We start from the raw sequence: 27,893 nt of genomic DNA, 5'->3' as shown, positions 1-27,893 counted from the left end.
TTTTATGCACGCAGCACTTCCCGTTAGTTACCAGCAGGAAACTTCACCTCTTTAATGTCCACTTTGTAGGGGATATCAAAGTTCAGCACCATTAGAAAGATCACTGTGTTCCACGTGTAGATAAGAGTTGAACTATTGCTCTTAAACACACGTTGCTAAGAAAAGATTTTTTAAAAGAGTAAACTTTGGTTTAAAAAAAAATAGACTCCCTGCCCTCCTTCAAGGCAAGTTGAAAATAGTTATTGGGCTAGTGTAAGGAGGGTCCACAAAGTTCAATACAGATTGTAGCAATACTTTATTCAAACACTGGAGGTGTCTAGCTACAATGTGTCCAGTATGGAACAAAACCAAAGTCATACCTCTAACAGAAGGAATGATATAAATTATTTTGGGGTTTTATGTTGTTCATTTTTGGGGTCTATAAAGACAGGAAAATTATTTCTGTATTTAAATAATCTAATCTCAAATGTACAATACAAAAATTATCTGATGTCATTTTATAAAATAAATATGTTTTTGTCCAAAAATGAAATAAATTTTAACAAAGATTGAGAGACATTGTTTTACTCATCATAAAAACCGATTACCACTGTATGAGTGTGCTTTACACAACTTTCGTTAAACCAAACATTTTCCCCAATAATAATAATAGTAACATTAATCTGCTGTATAGAGCATCCTTCTTCCAATGATATCAAAGGGATTTACAATGCTGACTATTAAGGACGTCCTTTTACAGTTGGGGAAACAGATGTACAGAAAATTAAATTGTTTTGTCCATAGGAAGTGTATGCATGATAGTACAATGTGGACAATTACCTTGCCTAGGCAGTTTCGGTGCCCCTCCCCACCTTCCTGCTAGCAGTGATGGTGGGCTCCGCCTTCATAGAGGTGTGGTCATTGCTGGATAAGGAGGTTTCCTCTGTAAAGATCTCAGATAGTTTGAAGGTCCCAGATGTATCTTTTTTAGAACGGAATTTTAAAAGATAGTAAGTCTTTGAATGCAGGGAAATTGGTATCTCTGGCAATGAGACACTGGAAAATATCTCAGTAACCTTTTTCTTGAAGAATGGTGATGTGAAAGTGTACAGAATACAGATCTGAAGTCCCTGTGGGTTAAATGAAAGCTCAGCATTAATAACAGTAAAATTGACCAAGGTCTTTCTGATGTGACTTGAAGAATAATTGCAAGAATAATAAATAATATCTATTTCTTATACAGCACTTTTCATCAGTAGACCTTAAAGCATTTCACTATCTTTGATATATTTATCCTCACAACATCCCTGTGATGTAGGGAAGTACCGTTATCTCAGTTTTACAGATGGGGAAGAGAGGCACACAGAGCTCAAGTGACTTGCTCATACAAGAAGTCTGTGGCAGAACAGGGAACTGAACCTGAGTCTCCAAAGTCCTAGACTAGTCCCCTAACCACTATAATTATTAACCATAATGTTAATGTCTAGAAATACAGGGTAATTGTTCCCTGTTCCATGCAATATTCTCATCACTTAGCATGCTGGATTGTATTGGCTAGTATGTATAAGAATGGATGGAATGTCAGGCCTGCTTAAGTATGAGTTATAAGACCCAATATTATAGGTAAAAGAGCGTCTCCTTGCAATGCTACAACATGGGAAGGCACCAACTAGGACAATCTGCATCAGTTATTGATTAAAACTGGAGTTAGACAGGACTTTAAAACTTTAAGCCATTGTCAAAAACAAATCACATCTTGGGGATGTGTCCCTCTGGGTTATGTCAACTCAGTCACTTTACTTTCAATCATTTTTACTTAGGACAAGTCTACATTTAAAAGCTTTCCTGGTATAGTACTATTGGAAAACCCTCCTCATGTAGACAGCTTATACCAGCAAAAAAGTGCTTTTGCCAATAGAGCTTATACTAGTTCCCTGAACAAAATAAGCTATACTGACAAAAGCATGTTTTTGCTGGTACAATAGGGCTTTTGCTGGTATAGAAATATTGCAAAAAACCTCAGATTCCTAGCTAACATTACTATACCAACCAAAGTTTCTAGTGTAGACCTGGCCTTAGATTGTAAGATCTTCAGTGCAAGGATAGTCTCGTTATTTGTTTGTGCAGTGTCTATCGCAATGGGACGTTGATCCATGATTGGCTTCCCTAGCCACTACTGTAATACAAATGATAGGAATAATATAATAATATAAATCTGCCATACAATCAATAGTTGCTTTCAAGGAAACTGTTCTCACAAACAGCAGAGCCATTGAAACTGATAGGCTAGACAGCTGACTGCATGTTTTAAAAACTAAAAACTCCAGTAGAAAGGGGTGTTTTGTTTTTAATTATTTCAAAACACATTTTTTTCATGCTTAGAAACTAATCAGATGGGAGAAATTTTAATTAACAATTTCTGCAGACTGTTGTGTGCTTTTCAGGAGTCAGATGGGGGGGTGAAGGGGAGGAAGTAGTGGAACTTCCAAGCTCTGGCCACAAAGTAAGCCTCTCCCATAGGAGTCATCAAAATGAGAAACAGCTTGCAGTAGATTGTGCAGATGTTCAAAATGTGATCATATGTGTTTTTGACTCCATTGGTTTCCTTGAGCTTGGCTCTCTCTCAGTGGGATTTGAATACATATGTGCTCTTATAAATTCCTTCTTGACTGGGGAAAAAATATATGGTGGCTTCTCCTAAACACCACCTCGCTTATGGCACCAAAAATGTGACATAATTCATAGTAAATTGTGCAGATCTGTGACAACTTCCTTTCCTTCCTACCATGAATAATAAAATAGCTAATAAGGGCTTTTCTCCTCTGGGAAATTTACTGGAATAAGTGTGTCCACACATGGAATTATACCAATAAAAATATAGTGCTTTGAATTCACACCATGCCTTATACTGGTATATCTTCATGTGAAGACAAACACCTTCTCCTCCTCCCCCCCCCCCCCCCCCCCCCCCCCCCCAACACACACACTTTTTTTTTTTTTTTTTTTTTTTAATTAAGGCAGAGATTTTGGAGAAAAAAAATAGTAACTTCAAAGTTGTGCCATTATACCAGCTGCTTCCAATCCCTGTTGGTTTTTAGGTTTCAAAAATTAACTCCATGCATATACAGTATCTGCAGTACTTTTTAAATAAAGAGTTTGGGTATTCAATCCTGTGGAATGTTGAGCACTCAATTCCCATTGAAATTAATGGGAATTTAAATACTCTGCACTACTTTGGATCAATCCCTTAGGAAGCACACGTATTACTCATGCAAAATACAGGTTTTACCTAGGTCTACGAAACATATTTTGGAGAATATGCAATGGTGGTGTAGAATGAAGTTTAAAGCCAAAAGTCCAGCATGACCACATTGCTCATGAGCAATGAAGATGCACATGCTTTTGTCTAGGGCTTTATCAAGTCTAGTTTTAAAGATCCCAAAGCAATGGAATTTTCACAACTTCTCTTGGGTGACATTTCTACAGCTAATGACATTTTTCTTAATATTCACTCTCACTCTCACTATTTATATTGCCTGGTACAAAGAGAACCCACCACATATGGACAAATCTTTTCAGTGAGGACTTACACATCCTATGGGATAAAATAGCACATTAACTGGTAATACAATAATTTTTTTATGAATAACATATGTAAACTCACAGCCATTTTTTTAATAAAAGATTCTGAATTTCTGTATGAAGCAACATGGTTTTCCAACAATTTACTAAGATACTGGATTATGGAGGGAATGGGTAGATGTATTTTTTCAATGTCTCATTCATCAGTATTGAAACAGCTACATACTGTACCTGGGTGGCATTGAAAATACAGAACAAAAAGCTGAAGACAACATTTGTTTGCTCATGATTTATTAGCATCATATAGCCCAGACTCCAGGTCACTCCAAGCACTACAGCTACAGATAAAGTGCCAAATATCTTCTTTGAGAATGATTTCTTTTTATTGCTAGAGGAGGGGAAAAAAGCAACATTCCCAAGTGTTAAAAAATGTATGGATAAAACAACTCATTGTCTTGGTTTATTTAACCATTTTATTTAGTGTACTGCATTTAAAGATTATTCAGAGGTAATCTAGTTTGTATCCCAAGAGAATTCAACTGAGCAAATCAAAAGGGATATCTCCCTACACTGGTCTGAAGCACTAATAGCATCAGAAGTGGAGGTACCTTGCTTTACTAGATAGAGAGAGAGAAAAAGCTGGCAAAGCAGCATAAAGCACCAAGAAATAATAAAATAAAAAATAAACTATTATTGTTTAAAACTCCTAGAAATGGGACTAAAATTAGAAGAATTCTTATCTTGATTCAAATTTCCACAAAGTCTACCTATGATAGAGCTAGGCCCCCAATTAAGTTTGGATTCAGCTCTGAATTCCAACTTCTCCCAAGTCTAAGGATATTTAGTTAACAGGGTGGATTTGGTTTGGATCCATCTCTACAAATTATAGGGGAAAAATTAAAACAATGCTGTAGACACTTGTTGAAGGCAATGCTTCTTCAGGTTAAATAAAAGTTCCCTTTCAAATTGACATAAATGCATATTCTCCTTCAAAGTAACAATGAAGCTGAGTTTGCAGCATAACATCTTTTGCCATGAGAATAATGATGACGTACCAAACTCAGCATTATGATTTCAGTACAGTCAACATTTTGAAATCTGGGTATGTAAAATCAGACATCTAAGTCCATTTTTAGACACCTATATAAGTGGCCTGATTTTAGACTCCTACTGAGGTGCTAAGCACCCATAATTCTCAATGGGTTGTGACAGTGGGTTTGATTTTTCTCCCAATTACACTGCCGAAATCAGTGGAGTAACATTCATATATAACTATTTTATAGGTTGATCCAAAGCCCAGTGAAGTCAATGAAATGAGTCTTTTCAGTACACTTTGGATCAGGCCCTATATGAGAGGTGAATCGGGCCCAAAACATGTTAATGTGTCTAACTTTTGGCACCCGAGTTTGAATATTTCAACCTCATGAACATATAGGAGGAAAAGGGCTGTATAGGAGGGAAGTCATGCTCAAAATCAGTGAAATTTTTAAAAGGGCAAGAAAAATTATGAAAGACACCGGGTAACACTTGAGACCAAGAATCAGATTTTCAAAAGACAAAGTCTACTGCTGCCCAAAGACAGACAGGGCCAAATTCTTCTCTCAGCTGTGCCAGTGTAACAGAGCAGAACTTGGCCCACTATGTTAAGTCAAGGAGATAGCGAGGGCTATTGCAATTTGATGACCTAGTTTCTTTGAAAATATATTTTTTAAATGGAAGAGCCTTCTGTCAAACATTTGAGTCCATGTCATATGAGAGAAAATATTTTAATATTCTAAATGCTCTGAGTTCCCTTCTACCTCCTCACCTTGTCAGATTCTTGTTCTCCACCCACATAACAGAGACTGTGATCTTGACAAAGACGATAATGTTAAACAGAAGAATGACTGCCACTAGCAAAAGGAATGCCCATAACATGGGCTTTGTTGGGCTCACTTTCCTTTCTTGATCCAGGGCTGCAAGCCAGCAACTTAAACATAAAGAGAGACCATCTCAACAGATTTGGCAGACATATTATAAATGCAAAACTATAAAAAAAACCTAATACACCACCTTTCATCCTGTAATGAAATGCAGCCCTATCTAGAATGGAGTGCTGTAGACATTCAGCACTAATAAAGCTTTTTTTTTTTTTTTTTAATTTTTCTTCCCAGGAGAAGTGAAGAATTCATTATCAAACAAACTGCACAGGAAAATTTGAGGGAGATACAATGTAATTATCCAAACTGGAATCCGATCAGAACATGGGAGATTATTATTGTCAAATATTAGAATAGAGCCTAGGGACCCCCAATCAAGGATCAGAGCCCCATTGTACTTGGGATTGTACATATACATGTAGTATAAAGACAGCCCCTGCCCCAGAAAGTTTACAATCTATGTTCATGGCAAGAAAGGGGCAGCAGCTGAAACAGATAACTGGGGCTAAGGAAGGGAGGATGAGATTACTGTAAAACTGTCGTGTTTTTATTTAACAAACAGTAATCTCATAAGGACATTAAAGATCCTATGGTGTTTTTCTCAAGATTTAGGGAGTATTAATGACTCAGGTGCAAAAGGCTTTGGTTTTACATCTCACTTGAAAGAATCCACCTCTGATTACATACTTACTGTCTGCTCAAACCAACTACAGACCATGCCCAGCCCAGCATATCATATAAGAAAGACAGGCTATTATGGTGTGGCTCCAGTCATATGGAAAGCAGGCACCAAATAATATAGAGTAATTGTGGACATTAATGATGTAAGCCAAAATTTTTAAAACTTACGTGCCTAAATTTAAGCACCTAAATCCCTATTTAGGCACCTAAATAAGTGGCCTGAATTTCAAAGGGGCTGAGAGTTCACATAGTTCCCATTGAAGTCAATGGGGAGTTGTGCATGAGCATTCAAGGCAAATTTTGGCAAGCGCCTTAATCAGCATTTATTAACAAAGGACCAAAACCTGAAGTGCTTACTCAGGCAAAACTCCAGCTGAATTTAACAGAAGTTTGCTTGGGTAAGGACTAGGAGATTCAGGACTGGACTCTAATTACAATTACTACCATGGTAGATCCAAGGTAGCATTAATACTGCTGCACATTAAGGATACAGTAAAACAAGTGTTGTAATCATTCATCTACTTACAACTCTTCCTGTCGGTAGTTTAATGGCTTGCCATCTCTATAGGTAGTTCCAAGTGTTATAGCAACAACTACAGCAGGGGCTCCTAATTGACAAAGAAAGAGAGCAGTAGTTTATTGTTTAGTTACCTAGGTCTAGATCACCCCTTCAGAAATACCCACATAAGGGGAAAACTTACCTGCTAAAACCCTTAAGGCTTGTTAAGGCCCATTTTCCATCTATCCTGCACTCAATTAAGTGAGGATAGTGGCCTTGAGGAAAAGGCAGGATTTGGGATTGTGTAGGGCAGTTCTTTATGGGAAGCTTAGTTCCAAACCTTACTGAGTTTACTCGTGGAGCATCAGTTCTTGAGCATGCTTAGCCATGTCCTGGCAACAAAGCCAACTCCTCTGCTCTCCTGCAGTTGACTCTCTTACCACTGTGCAATCCTAGCCCCTTTTCACAATTTAGAACTGTTTAGTAGACACCACGAGAAAGTTGTATCCCACATCAGGTACATACTCAGTGAGGCAAAGACACCCAAGATAGTCGTGCCTGCTTTATTAGAATACTGTACTGAATGAGGCTGACGCCTATCAAAGACTCCTATCTTATTCAGTAGGTACCCCTTGCCAGTTCTCCCAGTAGTTCCCCTTGCTCTTGCAGCAATGCTGCTTATTGTGATGCTCTGAAGATGTGCTAAACGTTTATTGCAAAATAGCGCATAATAAATAATATGAGACAATGTTTGCTTTTGGATGGATTCATGGCTCCTATTGAAGTCAATAGGAATCTCATGTACTCTTCCAAGGGCAGAATTTGACTCCAAGTATGCAGTCATTTATCATAAACAATTTTGTTTCAGGTACTAAAATAGTCTTGAACCCCTTAACTATCGCCACAATTCTTGCTGCATGCAGCAGATGGGAGTTGCTGTGACAATGAACATGCCCTGTGTACCCTATAATTCAATTGATCTCCATGTTAATGCAGTGACAGCACACTGAGCTGGTAGCCTGCTGGTGAATCAGTAAAAGGACATAAGAAGTAGCAGAAGGTTGCCTGTTAAACCACATAACTGACCCAAAGAAACTGACTCTATTTCATTTTCTGTCTATTGGAGTGATATGTTTAAAGCGTATATTGAGTGCACTACTTACATTTTGAAAAGCCCTCTGCATATGAGATTCTTTAATTCTTACCCCATCCAATCACTGACATGATTAAAGTGATGTGTCTAGGAAGGGGCCTCAGGGTTTGAAGCAGCAGTAAGTACAAATGTGCAGCATTGAGCGCTGTCCACACAAACGTTGCCAACAAGAAATAGTGCAGTAAGACAGCTACAGCAGTACACCAGGCTTCTGCAGGAGGTTCTATCAGGTCCGAGTTAGGTAAGATATTGTCTTTGGAGGGCGCGCGACTGTCATTCTTCTTGGCATTTGGATTTTCAATTCCACAGATGAAGATGATGTTGAAAATCAGCATAGACGTGCAGAGACTCACCAACACCCAGGTAACTGAGAATTTTCGTGTTTTCCTGTTGATTGGTAAGTACCATACATATTTGAGAAAAAAGGAGCAAAGCAAGAAAAGTAATCATGATACATTCCCTCCTTTCCTCTATTTCTTTACAGGTTAAAAGTCAGGTGAAGATGTGCGGCCTTTAATAAAAACCTTGGATTGACTGGGATTTACAAAGCCAAAAATCAGCAATAAACATTTGGCAAAGAGTTCTACATGATTTTTATTTTCCCTCACATCTGTCCAATTCATCAGTCGTCCTTGGCTTCAATAAGAACTGAAGGCACTCAACACCTTGCAGGACTGGGCCCTCCCTTAATACAACCTTTGGGACACATTTCCTAACTTTTCTACTGCTTTTCAGGCTTAGTGTTAGAGGGAGAAAACAGTGTAACAGAAATATTTCTAAACACTCTTAGTGGCACAAGGAGCTGGGCATGTTTTATAAAAGCACATGAAAAACAGTGTCAGATTGTGCTCTCCTTCCTGGCACTGGTATAATTCCACTGACTTTGGTGGAATTACACCTGAGCTACCCTAGCGTAAGCAAGATCAGAATGACTCCCAGAAACAGACTATGTCATTAACCCAAGATAGCTGCCATTATGAAAGTAGGAGCTTGGCTCTGGCTGAGAAAAGATCACATGATGCTATTAATTAATACATTGATGTTTCAGGGAAGGGTTCTAGAAGCTGCTGCACATTTAGGGCAAAATACATCATTCTAGTATTTATCACAACACTGGGTCAAATCTTGAGGTCTTAGTTCTTAAATCAGGCAAAAGTTCTATGGGAGTTTTGCATTGAGTAAGGACTTCAGAATTTGGGCCATATGGACTGGAGTGTTGAAACTAAAGGTTTGAAAATATGATCTTCTGAGTGCAGTGGCACTTTCAAACCAACAGCTTCTAGCATTCTCTCAGTTTTTTTAATCCTGTAGAGCCATCTTTTCTAATATCCATTTCTATTCTGCATCAGTCTCTATATCTATCTTACTATGGTCTATACATTGAAATGTCATTTGTTACTTTTGATTGTCTTAAAAAGCATGAAGTAAAATTATCCAGAGTTGTACAGAATCCAAAGGGATTCATATTGACATAGGGTTTTATGATGCTTCAACGGGAGCTGCATGGTCACCAAAGCCTGCCTCCATGGATCCCTTTGAAGGATTGGGACCTTAAGGTAAAAATTTTGTGAGTCAGAGGGGTTTGGTAGTACTCAGTATCTCACAGGAAGGGCTCAGCTCCTCACAAATTGGGCCTTCAGAACTCTGTGTTGCCACTTCTCTTTGAATCTAAAATATTTTCAAATGTAAGTTATCATAATGATTTTTTTAAATTATTTTTACTGAATGATTATCCCCATATTTAAAAAAGGAAACCATAGCAAAGAAAGGTTACGTGATTTGCTCAAGTGAGTGGCACAGATGAGAAGACAACCCAGGTCTCCTGAGTTCGTCCTTTGCTCTAACTAATAGACAATACTGCCCCTTAGGCTAACAGCATATTTAGCATATTGTTGATACTGTGCAATAGTAAAATATTAGGAGTATCTATCTATATTGTAAAGTGACTTCACTCACTTTTATCAGGCCATATTCAGAGCAGCACAATGTTAAATTAGCATAAAAATATTTTTGGCAGTTTATGTCTATTTTATATCTTTTCTCTTACCTGGTGATGATTTGAAACAGAATGGTAATAGTCAGACAAGCAATGGAGACTCCACTACCAATGTTTGAGACAATCTCTAGAGGTTCTGCATATTTGTAATTGATCTGGAAGCTCTAGAAAATAATTTTTATCAATTATAAATAAGTTATTCAGCTAGCTGGGTATGCATGTTGTAGGGGAGATGATTTTCTCTCTAAACTTTGTGTGGATGATTGGACATGGGAATGATAGTGTTTTTTAAATGTTGTGGCTACTACTAGCCACTGACAAAATTTGCAGGTCCTACAATATAATTATGTTAATCAAAACCAGAGAAGATTGAGGAACTTGAGAGGGATCTAAAAATGCCAAGTGAATGTATAACATAGTGGCAGATGAAATTCATTGTTAAGAAATATAGTGTATTTTGGAAGAAATAATTTGAACTAGTCATATACAATTCTGGATTCTAAATTAATTGTGACCAGTAGGAAAAAATCTGACCATTATTGTGGACAGAAAATCAAAACCTGTCCTCCCTGTGTAGTGATAGTAAAAGCAGCGAACAAAATGTTAGCATATATGCTAACTGTCACAGATTACACTGAAAATATAATGCCATTACATAATTCAGTGGCACACCCCCAGGTGAAATACTGTTTAATTTCTGGTCACCTTATCTCAGAAAAGATATAGTACATAAAGGCAAGTGAGAGATGGGTGATGACAGTGATAGAAGCAAGGCTTACCTGTGAAGAAAGATTATAAAGATTAGGGGTGAAATCCTGGCCCTACTGATGTTGATCGCAAAACTGCCATTATTGCCTTCCATGAGGCCAAGATTTCGCCCTGGAACTGTTTTGTTCAGAGAAGATATGACAGAGATATACAGAATAATGAATGACACAAAGAAGCTATTAATGCCCAATTACTCTCGTTATTAGGAGAATGAAACTAAGAGGCAAAAAATTTAAAATTAATAAAAAATATTTTTACCACAAAAATCAGTCTGTGGAACTCATTGACACTAGATATAACTGAGAATAAGAGCTTAGTAGGATTCCTTAAAGAGTTAGCCATTTATATGGATAATGAGAAAATTCAGTTACATAAGATAGGATTTATTTTATTTTATTTTTTAGACGGGATATAAACCTTCATGCCTTTGGACATAACCTAGCCTCTAAGTAAAGGAGATAAGGAAGAAATTTCCCTTATGGCAGGTTATTCTGTAATTGTCAGCTAATGATTTTCTTGCACTTACCTTTCATCTGGTATTGGCCACTGTCAGGAACAAGATACTGGACTAGGTGAAACACTAGTCTGATATGCAGAGGCGTGCACAGGAATAAAAACTTGGCTGATTTTGGAGGGGCACTTTCGGTGCTGTCATCTTCCACCCTGGTCCAGGGCCGAATGATCTCGCTCTCCCCTCCCCAACGCCAGAGGAGTTCTGTGCCCTGCCGGTTGGGGGGACCCATGCCTTCCCTTTCCCCCCTTTGTGTACGCTCCTGCTGATATGTCAGTCCCTATGTTCCCTCAAGAATCACTTCTCCCATGATACCTATAAGAAACTAGTCAACTAAAAATGTCTACATAAAGGGGAAGTTGGGGATAGATGATCTTTTTAAAATCTTGATTGTATGGTTTTCTATTTCTCCCTCCTCTGCTCTTCTGTTGCTCCTCTTAGATTATTAGTTCTTTGGAACAAGGACTGAATCGTCCTGTATGTGTGGAACAGGCCTTATACTTAGGTTCTGTTATTATAAAGCAAACAGTAAGAGAGAATAAAAGACAAATGATTTGCAGTTAAAAAAAACAATGTCCTACCATTAACACAGCAAAACTAGTATTGTGATTACACCTGCACCTCAAGCTCATTTTGTCTCCTTCTTTTGTGCAGCCTGTTGTGTTCCAGTCATTTGCATTGTAATCCCAAAAGACACATGCATAATCATGCAGCTGAATTTCCGATGCACTGTACTGTGGAGCGGGAATACAAGAAGAAAAACGGGTAACAAACACTTAACGAAGATACACCAATGAAGCTGAGTTTGGCAAAGACCGTTCTCTCTGAAGGGAGAGCGGACACATATTCTGAGACACATGCAGAGTCTGCAGTCAACTTTGTGGGAGATCTTACGTTGAAGACAATTTGGCCTCATGAACTGACAATACACCTCAACTTTCAATTTGAGGGGTAAAAGGATAGTTCAGTCTCCACTCACAACATTGTTGAGACTGCCAAGCTGCCAATTTGTTGAAATTGTTTTGGTAATTATGATGGGAACACATGTCCAGTGGGAACTGGACAGAGGCCAGCTTGTTTCATGTATACCAAACAGCAATCAGATAATAGTAACACTCAAATGCTGCCAAACTGAACTGGATTTGTGCTGCAACCAAGTGATAGAAATTTCTACATTCCACTGCCAACCTCCTGCACGATCTAGTCCTCCCCTCCAAATATAGCTGTTTCATACATTTAATAAATAATGCATGCTATTTTACATTTCCATAGTATCTGTAGAAATTTGCAATTAAAACAGCACTTTGTATTATTTCTATATGATCGATGGACTTCAAATATATATGAAGCACTTTGAAATGCTCACATGAAAGAAAATATTATGCAGCTGCATTATAAAAACCAAACAAACTAAAGATAGGGTTTAATTCAGTGTCATCAATATGAGTGATATAATTTTCCAATCCACCCAGTTTTATGATCTATCATAGTGAATCTTGATCCACCACATCAATGGGTTTCCTCCAAAACTTAGCCACATGATGAATATGGCTTTTAAGAAGAGACCAAATGTTACCTTCCAGAAAAAACTTGTATATGCATGGGATGCTGGCAGACCAGGAGCCAGCTCATGCCAAAGCCCCAAGCCTCACTGAACGCTTACAAATACGTAGCCGAAAGCCAGGCCAATTCACTTGTATTTTAGTATAGATCATAGTGATTGTTAAATGTATAAGAATGTATTTGGTGTTTAAACTTCATGAAAACTAATGGGATGCTGCATTCACTGTTTTCACTGTATTGTATCCTATTATAATGTAATAGCAAACATTTACATTGTATATACCCCTGTAACTAAATAACATATCAAACGAGAAAGAAGCCTTGTGTAATGCAAATGAACTTTTAACAGGAAAGTACAGATTCTTTCACATTTGAAGGCAAGTAGTCGTGTATTATGAACAGAGATCAAAGACCCTAAATGCATTCCTTTCTCTCCGCCAGTCAAAGAAAGATCCCACATGGCTAGTGATCCTGTAAACTTGTTTTCTGTCAGAAGCTATAAGTATGGATAGAAGGAAGAATTCATCTCCAGACTATTTGGATTCTAAAAGGACAGAATAACTGAACGAGAAGATAGATATCCCCAGAATTACTCTGGCTAGCCCTCAGAAACTTTTGCACAAATGGCATATTACTACATCTCTGATAGTATTTGGAATTATAGACTGTGACTCACCTGTACATATATTTATCTGCTTTAACCTTTCAATAACTCTCATTTTTTCCCTAGCTAATAAGCTTTTAGTTTACTGTTGAATTGGCTAACCAGCATTGTCTTTGCTGTGAGATCTAGGATGCAAATCAACCTGGGTGAAAGACTGGTCTCTTGGGACTGGGTGTAACTGGTGTTTTGTGATTTTTGGTGTAAGTGACCATTTATTAAATAGTCCTGCTTGCCAGGGTGGCAGACTGACATGTTTAAAGGGTTTGTGTTTGTGATTCCACTATAAGACTACTGTATTACTTTGGGAGTTTACATTTGGTATTGAGTTGGTGAAGTCTAATCACAGAACACACCACCAATCCGGGATGTCTTCATTGAGGTAGACAGTCATGGTTGTGAGCCACTCCATACAGTGTAACAATGCAATCTAAAAATTCAGAAATCATGACCAAATAGAAAATTCACACAGACTGCTGCATGTAAAAGGTAATAAACATATGGAATAAGGTTTGGGGGAAGACAATTGAAGCAAAACATACAACAATTTCAAGAGGCACCTGAAGTTACCTCTAAAGAAGGCAGAGTTTAAGGGAATGGGGCAGGGGAGGAGGGAGAGTAGGACCCAAAACTGGATAGGCATGTTGGGCTGCATTTGGTATGTTATCCTTTTCCTGGTCTCAGAATTTATTATTCCTCTATAAGCTATTCTACATGAACTGGGCTGCCCAAAAAGGTTCATACAAATCATCCGTCTGTTCCATGACCACATGACAGGGCAAGTGCCCTCCAATGGTGACTCTTCTGATGCATTCAAAATCTTGAATGGAGTGAAGCAAGGCTGCATACTTGGGCCAGTACTGTTCAACTTGTTCTTTGCTTGCGTCCTCAGCCATGCCACAAGAGACTCAGATCAGGGGATATACATCGGCTACTGACTTGATGGCTCCCTCTGATCTTCAGAGATTTAACTCTGAGACCAAGATGCTGGAGAGACTTCTCTTTGAAGCACTCTTTACATACGACTGCGCCCTGACAGCTCACAGCCACAATGACCTTCAATCACCATCCATCTCGGTAAGACAGAGGATTTATTCCAGCCTACACCTCATTCCAATGCCCCAGCACAGCTATCTCCATCCAAAGCACACAGTTGAAAACCGTGGATCAGTTCAAGTATCTGGGCGGTACCATATCCAGTGATGGTTCCCTTGACAAGGAAATTGCCTTTAGAATAGTAAAGCTATCCAGGCCCTTGGCCGACTTCAAACAAAAGTCCTCAAACAATACAACATCCATCACTCCACTAAACTGAAGATCTGTAGTGCGGTAATCCTAATATCTCTCCTGTACAGTTCTCAGACATGGACTATCTACAAATGGCATATTAAACAGCTCGAGCACCTTCACATGCATTCCCTCCACTCAATAATGAGCATTCACTGGCAGCACAGAGTGACCAACATTAAGGTCCTTGAGAGAGCAAACATAACCAGCAATGAGGAAATGTTGTTGCAAGTACAACTTAGGTGGACCGGACATGTCATCAGAATGGAAGACCACCACCTCCCAAAACAGATCTTGTACGGGGAGCTGAGGCCGGGCAAAAGAAAGAAGGGTCATCCGTACAAGCGCTTCAAAGTCATCCTGAAGAGCAGTCTCCAGAGGGCTGGTATTAATCCCAAAGAACTTGAGCAAATGGCTCAGAACAGGACTCACTGGCGGTTTCTGACAAGATCAGCATGCAACAGTTTCAAGTGGGGTTGACGCAATCATCTCCAGACTGCATGTGAAAGGCGCCAGAGAGCTGCATTGTCAAACATCATGGATACAGACTTCTCATGCCCTCAGTGCAGCTGATTCTGTGCATTAGGATTCGGACTTCAGAGTCATATGCGTGGCCACAGATGAGATTTGAGATGTTATAATCGTCGTTAGTGATGGACTACCAACAGCACCAGTATAAGGCGCTTTAGATAAGAACAGGAATTACCCAACTGGAAAAAGCTATGCCAATATATGCACTTTTATACCAGTATAACTCCAACTACTCTATGCAGCTTTGCCGTTCTAACTATACCAGCATAGTTAAAGCAGCTGAACGTTTAAGTGTAGACAAGACCTTAGTCTTCTTCTGTCCGGGTGGCACTCCACTCCAATAACTGAACAATGATAGAACTATATTATTCTTTTGAAGATGAAAAAGAATAAAGGTAAATAAAGCCCTAGAGCCTTTTAAAAACTGTAAACTTCATACCTTCTATCAATACAGCTACAACATTGAGGGGACAGAGATTGTCATTTACTGTATGTTTGTATAGTGCTTACCACAATGGGGCCCAATCTGGTTGTGGCAATATAAATGTTCAATAATTGAGGCTACAACAGCAACATTTATTATGTAACATTTTCTAAAATATCCTCTCTCTCAGTTCTGCTTATAAGAAGACTCACCTGTGGTCTGAAGGCTATTTTAACATCATTGACTGTTGCATTAGCAACCTGGCCGGAGATAATTTGTTTAGTATGATCAAAATGACTCTTGTAATTTTTTGATGGGAAAAATTTGTCATTTTGATACAAGACAAAACCAATGCTTCCATTTTCAGATGAGTCTACATTGGGCAAACAGAAAAAAAGATGTAGGTCACAGATACTAACGGAACAGATCACTAGTGCAGGACCCGATAGCAACCCCTATATTTAGCTTGCCTAATACTACCACTGTAAATAAGTCTTTGAGACACTCTTACATCTCCATTGTACACTGTAGGCCTTACTATTTGTCAGGGAAACCTCTTGAACTAAGGAAGCACCTTTTCTTTGTCCCATGAGATTCTAGTCAGCTTTTGCTGAGATATTAACTGTTAAAAAAATCACCATTTCCTTGCCTGGAGTTGCATTCTCTGCAGCAATTTTGGCAGTCTGCCAGAAATAATAGACTATATGCATGAACATTCCAAATGGCCAAGTTCACAATGATGCCAAAAGCTGCAGCAGTAGAATAAGACACTGTGCTAGGAATACATGAAAGCTGCCAGAGCAGCAGTAGGGATGGGGGACAAGAGATCCTGGACTCTTCCCCTGAAACCCAGCACATGGCCCCAGTAGCTCACGCACTACATGGGACAGGAACTTGGCTAGATGCACTGTGCCCCCAACATATGCCTTCTCTGCACAGCACCTGGCCCCAGCAACTTATTCCTATCTTCTGGGGATACCTCATGGAGCAGGGGCTCACCCAAGAGCTAAGTCAGGCTGAGCTTCATTCCTCTGTTCCTGATACAGCACACTCACCCAGTGGTCCATCCTGCCCCTCTGGGATAACAACCTACTCTTTCTGCTAGCTAATACCATTAAACCTGTGCCTCAAGAGCTCCTGTAACAGTCCATGCTGAAGTGCAGAAGGCTCAGGGTGGAGGCTTTTACAGTTGCACATAATAGACTTTGTATTTACCTTTTCAATTTAAGAAAACCTAGGAAATTACATACAAAAACTACTTTACAAAGGCTTGCTACAATTTATTAACTTAAACAACAAATTAAATTAATAATCTTAACAAAAATAGATAAAAGTATTGCAAACAAAGAGGAAAATGCTAATATATATCAGTCTACAGACTGCATCTCCTTTAGGATGGGGCGGGTGGAGCAGAGCTACAGAGTTGCCTCTCTTAGGGTGAGCAAGACTGTGAAAATAATAATAAGAGCTACAGAGCAGTTAGAACACAGAGGTTTAGTCTTCCTTCCAGTGTATGTAATTATTCATATATAGTAGCATCTTTTACAAGTATCAAATAATGAATAAGCAAATAATAAGCAGAGGTGACATCACAGAACTTAAGGGACAAATGGACATCTGTGAATAAAACTTCTAAAATTAAATTATTTTTTAAAAGCAGTATACTCGTAATGAAGATGAGGAAAAATAGTAGCTATTTTAACCAATTCTTCAGGGTTTATTGTTAAGTCTTCCACCCCACAAAGAGCAAAAGATGTATGTTTTAGCCTAGAGGATTTTATTCAGATAAAGGAAAGAGAACAAATATAAAGTCTGCATGTGAAGTAGAACACAGTAGCTCAATCTGTAACATTCTGCATCTGAAATTACATTAAAAATTGTTAAATGTTATTATTTAGGTTACAAAGTCAAGCACTTGGAAGTTATGAAATGCCAGATCTATGTTTGACAAGCCAACTTTAATATTGTCCTTTTGTGCATCGCTCCTGTTCACTGAGTGAGGCAGGTGTCCTGTGGGGAAAAAATTGTTTGTAATTATGATGTTAATCATGAACTAATCAAATTGTAATCATGACATTAAAGCTTGTATCATAATAAATATGTACAGGAGGGGAGAATTAAGGTTACACTGGAAATTGTCTATATGGCATTTCCTAATTTTGGAGTGCTTGACTTTGAAACAAAATACCACTCTTATGTGCAGCAGTGACAATCCCCTTACCATGCATCATTTGAAACCTGACCTTCCAGTATCACAGCACAGACTTCTACACTAGTGGTTCTCAACAGGGGATTTTCGCAGGAATAAGAAAAGGCATTTCTCTCTAGTCCCAGGCGTTTCCCTTTGCTATTTTTTCAGAAGCCTTCTGCAAACAATGGTGGTGCTAGAGCTTGTTTTAAAAAAAAGGTCTTACGGAATTTTATAAAGGAAAATGTTAGGCAACCTAAATATAGGGGTCACTCTCAGGATAATGAAACAAAGTGACCAATGTCCCTGCAGCAGATAAGCAGACTATTCAATATTTAAAGGTGGAGTACTCCAAAAACAAAATAACCTCTTTGCCTTCCATTTATGTAACAATATTAACTAAATTTAACCAGTTTTCTCATAATTTAATAAAGAATCAGAGACAAACTGCAGATAGAGACTCCCTAAAGTCAGAAATTAATCACTTACATGTAGCAGAAAATAATTACTTATCTGTATCTACCAATCACCTGCTGCATATCTGTAAAAGTTCTCAAATATTTCTTCAACCATTTTGGATGTTTTAAAGGTATTGAATAATATGGGATATCTATAAACACCCTGAAAACATTTTTGGGGAGATGAAAACTGTTGTATTAATCATACTGCATTAAACATCAATAGCACAATTTGGCCTAATATGCCAATTATATATTATGAAAATGGTCCAAAAATGGTATTTTTTCCACATAGCTAAGGATACAATTTGGTCACGGAGGTCATGAATTCTTTGACTTTCCGGGATCTCCAGGACTTCTGGGGCAGGGCTGGAGTAGCTGTCAGCCCTCCTCCCCAGCTCCATTTCACCCTATCTCCCAGGGTATTTTTATTAAAAGCCCAGGACAGGTCGTGGCTTCTGTGATGCTGGCTGGAATAGCGGGGCCATTTGTGATATTATTTAACATCAATATGTCAAAATCATAATAATAATTCATATGAGATATGCCATGTCAGGTACCGTTAGAAAGGTTATAGTTTGCTAAGGATGATGATATTGTTTATGTGTATGTGTCATATTTGTATTGGAAATTATGGATATGTTTGATGTATCTGTATTTCAACTTGTGCTGTGTTTCTGGGCAACTCCCCAGACAGGATGGCAGCAGCAATAAACTGCCTAATTGCCCATTAAGGAAACTCACAAGTACAATGGGTCCGGGGAGAAAAGCTGGGGCTACACCTGATGAGTCACCAAGACTTACTCATGTGACCATGGACTCCATCTTATTTGTGGAAATTTCCACAAGCAGCATGGCAAAAGCCAAAGGACATAAAAAGACAGCTGCACCACATTCGTTTTGTCTTCAGTCATCAGTCTTCAGTCAGTCTTCACCCTTCACCTACCTCTGGATCAAGTCATCTACAACTGAAACTGTGAAACAATGGACTGGGACCCATCTAGGTACAGGATGTATACCAGAGGGACTATACGAGCCTGCATAGGCGTGTACAGCACAATTCATTAGGGTATTTTCATTAGGGTGTGCACCCAGGATCTTTATCAGAAGCAGGCGTGTCAAACTCAAGTCCACCGCATTTGAATTTCCCGCCGTGGCCTAGTCTCTGCCGATAAATCGCGCGATGAACGTGATTTTGGTGACAGATCGTGACGTGCTCCTACCACCCGCAACACCATGCGGCTAATTCAATGTCGGCGGTGGCTCGCTCTCTATTGCCATCCACCGAGAAATCGCGAGCACTAGCTGCTCTTTCGGCGGCAGCTCTACTGGCCAACATCAAAAACTTTGGTGGGCCGGATAACAGAAGTTTGACTCCGCTGCATTAGGGTGGGCCCAGGCACACCCGGCAACCCCGTGCGCACGCCTATGCAAGCCTGCAAACCACAATTCTACTAGAAACCTGATATATATATGGACTTTCAAAGCATTTGTATATATCTGATTGTTCTAATCCTTTAACACTTCTCTTATAGTTTGTTTCTTTCCTGTTATAATAAACTTTTAGTTTTAGTTACTACAGGATTGGCTGGCAGCATGGTATTTTGGGCAAGATCTAAATTTATGTTGATCTGGTACTGTGGCTGACCCCTTGGGGTCAGGAGAACCTTTTTGGTAAAGAGCATAGAGTTTTAAATAACTGATCTCTTTACTGGACCTAGTGGCTGATTGGAAGGCAGAGACTGAACTGCAGTAAAGGGGGCTGTGTATAGTTTTGTTTTAGCTTCTTGATAACTGGTGTGGGGAATCAGAAGCATTGTTTGTGGCTGGTTGGGGAATCTGACTTCAGTGTCACCCACCACTGCTGGGAGTATCTGCTCTCTTTTTGCAGCCTGCCCTGACCTTGGCATTTTCAAGTGGTCTCCCCTAGGCACGGATGGGTCACAGCTTCTACGAAATTTTTTTTTTTGCCCATGACCAGTCCTGGACTTTTACTAAAAATACCTGTGACAGAATCTCAGTTAATTGTGTGTTCTTCTTTTTCTAGTGTCCAGCTTGAGACCCTGGGGTCTAATTTGCAGAAGTGTTGAGCACTCACAGCTGCAAATTAAAGTCAATGGGAGCTGTGCTTTCAACACATAAAGTACTCTGAAAAATCAGGTTCTGTGCACCAAAAATTGGGCACCAAAAGTGAGTAGAGCTTTTGACTGTAATCTCTTTGTGCCTCAATTCCCCATCTGTAAAATGGGGATAAGAATAGCTCTTTACCTCACAGGGGTATTGTGAAAATAAATTAGTATTTGCTAAGCACTCAAATACCATAGTGATTGGTACCATAAAAAAAGCCCATGAGGAAGTTATTACTCAGAGAAGGGTTTGAATAGTGTGAAAGGCATTAAGCCACACATTGAATAACAAGGAAAAAATAAAATATCGAATAGCTGCTTATTCAGTGAGCACGACCAATTCCATGCACTGAATGAGGCAGGGGTCCTGTGAAAAAAATAGCATAATATACTATAATCATAGACTGTATCATAATGCATGCACACAAGGGGGCCAAATTAAGGTTGCATAGCATTCTGGTACTTCCTAACTTTTGAGTGCTCAACTTTGCAACGTTAATGTTCATTTAACATAGTGTTTGGGTGTAATTTTAAATGTATTGTCTGCTTATTTGCAGCACTGCACTACTACAGGATAGATTCAGAGCTGCTCCATTGTGTGTAGCTTGTTAGCAGCTGGCATACAAAGAGGAAATACACCTCTATCCTTTGATAGCCGAAAGGGATTTTCTTTTGAAGCTTACATGAAGTCTGTAGCTTCGGAGCAGAAATCTCTAATGGAGATGTGTGATTTAGCGGTTGACTTTGGACTCTGTAGCCCTGTAACCACAGATTCATTATAGTTATAACATAAAAAAACCTCAGGCCATGTTATAGGTAAGTCAGCAGTGATTCCCAAGTAGGGTCACACAGTTAGCTTTTGTACATTTCTTGTTCCATGATATGTGCCCTAATATATTTACATAAAAACTATATCTTTTCATAGTTTTTAATAGAAGGAGTGTGAGAACACTTTTGTGGAGAATTTGCCCAGCGCTGGTTTTTGGGGAAGAAAAGAGTGCACTTACTGTTCTTTGTAACGTTGATCTGTATTTCAACGTCTGTATCACTGGTATCTGTAGAGCCAGAGTCATTTTCCGCTACATGAATATTTTGAGACTGTAAACTTCTTGATACTGTGTAGGCAAAAGTCACCCCAAAATTTGCATGAATTGTTAGAATTTGTAAAAAAGTGCTTATTGTCCTTATAATTCCGACAAACCAAATAAGCTTACCCTTCTGTGCAGAGAAACGAGCTGTAGTTGTGTTCTTAGATCCAAGGTTCTTCAATGCAACGTACTGAACTGCAATATGGGGCTGAACAGCATTGCCACTCAAAGAGAATTCTTCCAGTGTCTTTGTGAGTCTGCACAGAAGTAAGGAATAGTGTAAATGTCTTTACCCCTGTAAAGTATATCAGAATATAGAGCCAATGTCTGCCCTTCATCAGTGATTTCAATTTTGTTCTACAGAGTGTAGGACAGGGTGGAATTCGGCCAAAAATCTCTGCCTGCATTCTAATGGGCCAAATCTCATTACTGTTGAAGTCACGGAGAGATTTGCCTTTGACTTGTGTGGAACGAGAATTTAGCCTTTTATGCATAAAGGAGGAAAATCTAGAATATTTCTACAATGTAATAGTTTGTTAGATAACTGGGAGATTTTTTTATAAGTGTGATAATATGTTCAGGAACCTGTTTTTTTAAGGAGACAAATTACTAGCATGCTAGTAATTCTCCTTCTCCATTCTCTGGATACCCTAATAATAATAATAATACTTTATACCTATGATTCCTTTCATACAAGAACCTCTTAAGTGTTTATTAATATTAATTAAGCTACACATCACCTCAGAAGATAGGTAAGAACCCTTATTCCCATTGTACAGACAGGGAAAGCAAGGCGCTGATTAAATGACTGGCCCAAGGTGACACAGCAAGTTAGTGGCAAAGCTGGGAACTGAACGCAAGAGACCTGACTAATCATCCCCAACTCTAAACCTCACTGTCTCCAGATTAGGAAAACTGGGCCAACTTCATTCATCCCTGGGATAGTTCCACTGAATTGGTAGAGTTACCCTGGATATTAATTTGTCCCACTGTGTTCCATTTTAATCTTAAATGGATGGACATGTTTAGTTTTATCAAATTTAATAGAAACAAAAATTGCAACTACCTTGCTGTAACGTTAGTAAGGATATTGTCTGTAAAGTTGAATTCACTCACTCTGGCATTCAAAAGTTGGCTAACTGTAGCCACTGCAGCATCAGCTACCTGACAAACAGAAAAAAGCGAAATATTCAGTAGGAATGGTATATGAACTCACTGCTTTTAATATGCTGTAATGTGGTAGTTAGAATATATTGTTAACGCTTACCTTAAACGAAAGGACATGGAATAAGTAGCCCTTTTCTCCCCAGCCCTGTTTGCCTCACCTTAGAACAGGGGTTCTCAAACGGAGAGTCATGACCCCTCAGGGGGTCAGGAGGTTATTATGGGGGAGTCTCAAGCTGTCAATCTCTATGCATGCCAGGGCTATGTCAGTCAGCCATGCACAGAGATGACAGCCCAAGCCCTTCAAAGCTGGATGGCTGGAGAGTAGTGGCTGATGGCGGGGTGCCCAGCTCTGAAGGCAGCGCTGCCCCCTGCAGCAGCACAGAAGTAAGGGTGGCATGGCCTGGCATGGGGGAAGGAATCATCAGAGCCTGAAATATTTTCAAAGGGGGTCCCAGCAAAAAAAGTTTGAGAACCCCTGCCTTAGAAATCCCTTCCTTTTTCTTTAGCTGATCTCATCTCCTCCCCCCCCACCAAATAAATTCCGCCCAAAACAAACAAAAAACTCCTAATGTGGAACTAACATAACATTTAGTGACATTTGGCTTATGTGTTATACTTCTTCCCCCGTCTTGTGTGTTGTACCTCTCCTCTCTATTTAGATTGTAATCTTTCCGGGACACAGACCATCTACTTCTCTGTTTGTGCAGCGCCTAGCACAAGGGGCCCCACTCTTGGTTGGCCCCATAGGCACTATTGTAATAAACTTGTTAAATAAAAATAAAAAATAAAAATGAGCTATCACTGGAAAAAAGGCCAACTAGTGACATTATTCAAATGTGCTTTATTCAAATGTACATAGGCAAAAAAATGTTAATGTAGGACGTCAGGTTCAGTTGGTGCCAATATTTGAATTTCACATGCACAAAACTTAAAGTGTTGTCCCAGGAATTGAGATAGGGCCACTCTGCTAAGATGCTTGAGACCTGAACTCAGATCCACTGTTTAATAATATTTGTATTATAGTTATTGTATTGCAACTAGATTAGACACTTGGGTTTTGTTGTTGGTTTTTATTAATTGAAACTGAAAAGACGGATTTTCTTTGGGGTTGGGGAAAGTGTCCCAATCATCCTACTGTCCAATTACGCCATAAAACAAAATACGTTTTTAGTCTTGGTAAATCTCACCTCAGAATGATCTTTCAGAATCTTCTGTGCAATATCAGCAGCAGTAGCAATGTTCTCAGTGGTCAGTTTCTCAGGCACAGAAGTAAGGATCAGGGTATCATTGGCAATGGATGAAATTATGTCCGTTGAGTTATCTGCATTATTTAACTGTTAGAAAAATGGTACATCACACAAAGTAAATACAGAGGGAAAACAGTAGTCATTTTTATATCCATTCTCTAATAAAATGAAATAGCAGGCTCACAGCCAAATTATTTGTTGCTGTAAACTGACACAGTTCCTGTTAAATCAATAGATCTGTGCAAGCTTACATCAGCAAAGAATTTGGCCCACTGTACACCTCCCTCACATAGAAATGCAGTAGGATCTTGTCTAGATGACTGAGAGTATGTGTAGCCTACAATTAAAGATCCATGGCTGGTCTGAGTCAGATGACTTGGGCTCCCGGGGGGGGGACTCGGGTTGTTGTGGAGCCGTAAAATTGTAGTGTAGACATTCAGGTTTGGGCTGGAGCCTGGGCTCTGAGAACCTTTGGGTCTTTTATCATCGTAGACACACCCTGAGCTTCTGAATCCATGGATTTCTTAGCCCCTTCCACTCACAATGGGCGCTACGTAAACAGAATTAGATTTGACACGACTTTAGGAAGCCACCAGAAGAACATAGGAAACACCATAGTAGAGTAGCCTAGTCCTTCTCTAAGTTGTTCTAGTACGACTGATAAATCTTTAAATGATAACGATTGAGTAAAGCTCTGAAATACAGAAATGGGCCTGCAGCCTATAGAGTTGGGAATTGTGCACTTATAGCTAAAGGAGATACATTATGTGTATATTACACACAAACACTATGTCATTACTGTATTATGTTTGCAAAGTTAAACACTCAAACAGTAGGAAATGTCAGAATTAAGACTGGCTGTACAACCTTAATTTGCTCCCCCTTGTGCGTAAGCATTGTGATACAGTATTTAATTACATGATCACCCACTATTTTTGCCACTGGCCTCCTGCTTCATTCAGGGTGAATGAGGTTATGTAGTAAAGGAGGCTGTTATCTGCAGGATCATTGTTTCATTTGTTGCAGAAGTTGGAAAGGGTGTAGTGAAGGAGACAGGAGATTGAAGGAGGAGAGGATGATCTCATGGTTATGACAACAGCTGAATGCTGCCCTGGATAATTGGATTTGTGTCCCCCAGTGTCTTATTTACTGCACACTATTCAAACCCTGCCCTGGATACAGTATTATTAATTTCTCATGGCACCTATCACTATAGTATCTGAGTGCTTCAAAAATGTTAGTTTATTTTCAAATTACCCCTATGTTACAGATGGGGTACTGAAACACAAAGATTAAGGTCAGAAGTATCCACCAATTGAGGGTGCTAAACCTGAGACTCTCATGACCTGATTTTTTCAGTGTACTTAGTGTTGAGAGCACAAGAGAAACAGTCTGAGCCTTTATAAAAGTGGTAAATCCTGATCATTGCAGATGTAACTTTCCAAAATTTCCCATCGTTTGTAATTGAAAAATGCTGAATTTTCCTTTAAAATTCACTAGGTGGCAGTGTAACTTCAAAAATTAAAAATGATTGTGGCAACAATTTAAACTGAAAACACAAATACAGAGCCTATGCTATGACTGTTATTATTAGTAGTCAATATTTATATTATGGTGGCTCCCAGAGGCATCTGGCGCTGTACAGAAAAAGAGAGCAAAACCATGCCCTGAAAGGTTCACAGTCTAAAGATGCAAACAGAACAAGGACAGAGTTGGGGACAGTACATGGGAGCAAAGAAGCATGATGAAGAATTGGCACAGCTATATGCTAGTTATATGTATTGTAGCTTTTTTGTTTGTTTTGATTTTTTATACTGGGGTTGAGGTACGGAAGAAAGTGAGCAGGAAAAGAAAAAAGGGGACAACACTACAAAGTAAAAAAGAGCACAACACATCTAAAAGAAGAGCTGTTTCTTTCTGTGTTACAAGCACAACCCCTATTGACTTTAACTTGCAGCTATGAGCGCTCAGCACTTCTGCGAATCAGGCTGCTGGGCACCAGAAGAAGAGGAACGCAGAACTAGGGGCCACCTGTGAAAAGCTCCGTTTAAGTGATTTGCCCAGCATCACATAAGAACTCTGTGGCAGAGATAGAACCCAGTTCTCCAAGATGACATTTAACTATGAGAACATCATTTCTGGTCCTGCAATCCACCACCTCGTTCACTGCACACCTTCCAACTTCTACACTAATTGAGGCAGAGATCCTATAGGGTACGTCTACACAGCCAAAAAAATCCCATGGCAGTGAATCTCAGAGCTCGGGTCAACTGACTTGTGCTTGCAGAGCTCACACTATAGGGCTAAATGTAGCAATGTAGACATTCGGGCTCAGGCTGGAGGGTCTCAGAGCCTGGGCTCCAGCCCTCGTCCAAATGTCTACACTGTTATTTTTAGCCCTGTAGACCAAGCCACAGTCAGTTAACCAAGGCTGTGAGAATTGCTGCCCTGTTTGTTTGGGGGTTTATTTTGTGTTGTAGATGTATCCATAGACAACAGTCTCCGTCACTGTATAACCCTGATTCATCCCCAGAGCAGGTCCATCCTGTGCAATGAATGATGCAGGTGTCCTGTGGAAAAATAACATGTGAACAAAAACTGTATCATAATGCATACACACAAGGGGACTGAATTAGGTTGTCACAGGCAACTTTAATTCTGGCATTTCCTAACTTATGTGTGCCTGATTTTCCAAGCTTAATGTTCTTTTAGCATAGTTTTTTAAATGTTATTGATATAAGAGCTGATCAAAATTTATCATAAAAATTTTGGTTTGATGGAAAATTGGATTTTTGAGAAAACAAAGTTTTTCATGGTAAGTATCAGCTTTCCACAAAAATTTTTTAACTTGTCATAAAAAAACTGAAAACCTAAAAAAATTCAGTCAGAAAACTTTTACTTTTAAAGAAGAAACCATAACCTAAACTGAAACAAAGGAGTAAAATGTGAAGAAGTCCTATTAGGAAATCTAGTTCATTCCCACGCCAGTGGTTGTTTGCTCTTTACAGTATTTTCTACAGTGCTGTGTCCACTCTAGCTTTCAGAGGCTCAAGTGACTTTCACCATTTCCTTTGGAAAAATATTGTACAATCTGAGCTCACCATTTGGAAACTGTCCTGATAGTCTGTCTATATTCCTTTGCTCAGTTTCATCCCATTACTCCTGATGCAACCATCCTGAACAAGTCATTTTCCTCCTTGGTGTTTATCCTTCAGATACATGTAAGCATTTATAATATCCATTCTACATCATATTTGGCTGTGCTACATGTTAGTATTAGATTTTAATTTTTCAACATAAATTGGCTTCTCCAGCCCCTTGATATGTCATGTTTCTGTTCTTTAAATCCCCTGCAATTTGTTCTCTACTGAGCTGCCCAGGAACTTAACACAGTATCTCTGTGTATCACCTTGCCTGGTTTGCATACAACTGCAGCAATTTCAAGGGCACAGGAATTTCCACATAGCAAAGATGTGAGAGTCATTATTGCTAGTCCAGTGATGATCTCAGTAAGTTTCATAGCTGCATCTTGATATAACAAAGACAACTCTTACTTGTCTTACCCTCTGGGACGCAAAATTCCACTTCTTTATAGGATGCAAACTACTATAGTCACGTATTTCCCACTTAAATGTCACTTGCAGTTTCTAATGTATTTAAGCACAACAGGATAGCTGACTTACACAGCTCCTTGAAAAGCTCTTCATGTGCCCATTAATGGTGAATATACAAGTACAGTTTTCATCTGTAAGTTACTAGCAATGAAATTATTAACAGGGGTTTTCACAGAACCATAGAAGGAACCTGAGAGTGAATGCTTAATTGTTTCCTACAATACACTGGACCAAAATGAGAAAGTGTAATTTAAAATCCCAAGTGATAGAGTTTCCACCACTTCCTTTGAGACATCTGTGATGTTTATGCCAGCCCTTCAAAGACTTGTATGCTGTTATCATGCTTAGGCATCACTTAGCTGAGCCACAAACATTTAAGTCCTGATTCTGCAGAAATGTGCCATGATGCACCTATGCTGAATTCCATTGCTTATGTGTGTCTTATGTCTTA

The 27,893-nt window shown here is 39.1% G+C and overlaps 1 protein-coding gene across 1 annotated transcript in view; it reads right to left on the bottom strand.

Moving 5' to 3' along the window:
- Positions 1-312: 312 nt before the first annotated feature.
- The window catches only part of ADGRG7 (adhesion G protein-coupled receptor G7), a 49,516-nt gene continuing 21,935 nt past the window's right edge, over positions 313-27,893 (bottom strand). The window contains exons 5-16 of the mRNA XM_067546383.1: positions 23,769-23,915; positions 22,481-22,578; positions 21,541-21,671; positions 21,334-21,441; positions 15,767-15,927; positions 11,670-11,822; positions 9,861-9,973; positions 7,866-8,200; positions 6,688-6,769; positions 5,369-5,530; positions 3,793-3,949; positions 313-1,109 (exon numbers count right to left, since the gene is read on the bottom strand). Of these exons, the coding sequence (XP_067402484.1) occupies positions 825-1,109; positions 3,793-3,949; positions 5,369-5,530; positions 6,688-6,769; positions 7,866-8,200; positions 9,861-9,973; positions 11,670-11,822; positions 15,767-15,927; positions 21,334-21,441; positions 21,541-21,671; positions 22,481-22,578; positions 23,769-23,915 (1,932 nt within the window). The 3' untranslated portion in view covers positions 313-824. The remainder of the gene's footprint in view (positions 1,110-3,792; positions 3,950-5,368; positions 5,531-6,687; positions 6,770-7,865; positions 8,201-9,860; positions 9,974-11,669; positions 11,823-15,766; positions 15,928-21,333; positions 21,442-21,540; positions 21,672-22,480; positions 22,579-23,768; positions 23,916-27,893) is intronic.

This window comes from Emydura macquarii, unplaced genomic scaffold (genome assembly GCF_026122565.2).
Source record: "Emydura macquarii macquarii isolate MOO-44397 ecotype Brisbane River unplaced genomic scaffold, CSIRO-AGI_Emac_v2 contig_1119, whole genome shotgun sequence".
Lineage (NCBI taxonomy): Eukaryota > Metazoa > Chordata > Testudines > Chelidae > Emydura > Emydura macquarii.
This window is presented reverse-complemented; position numbering and strand designations above follow the sequence as displayed.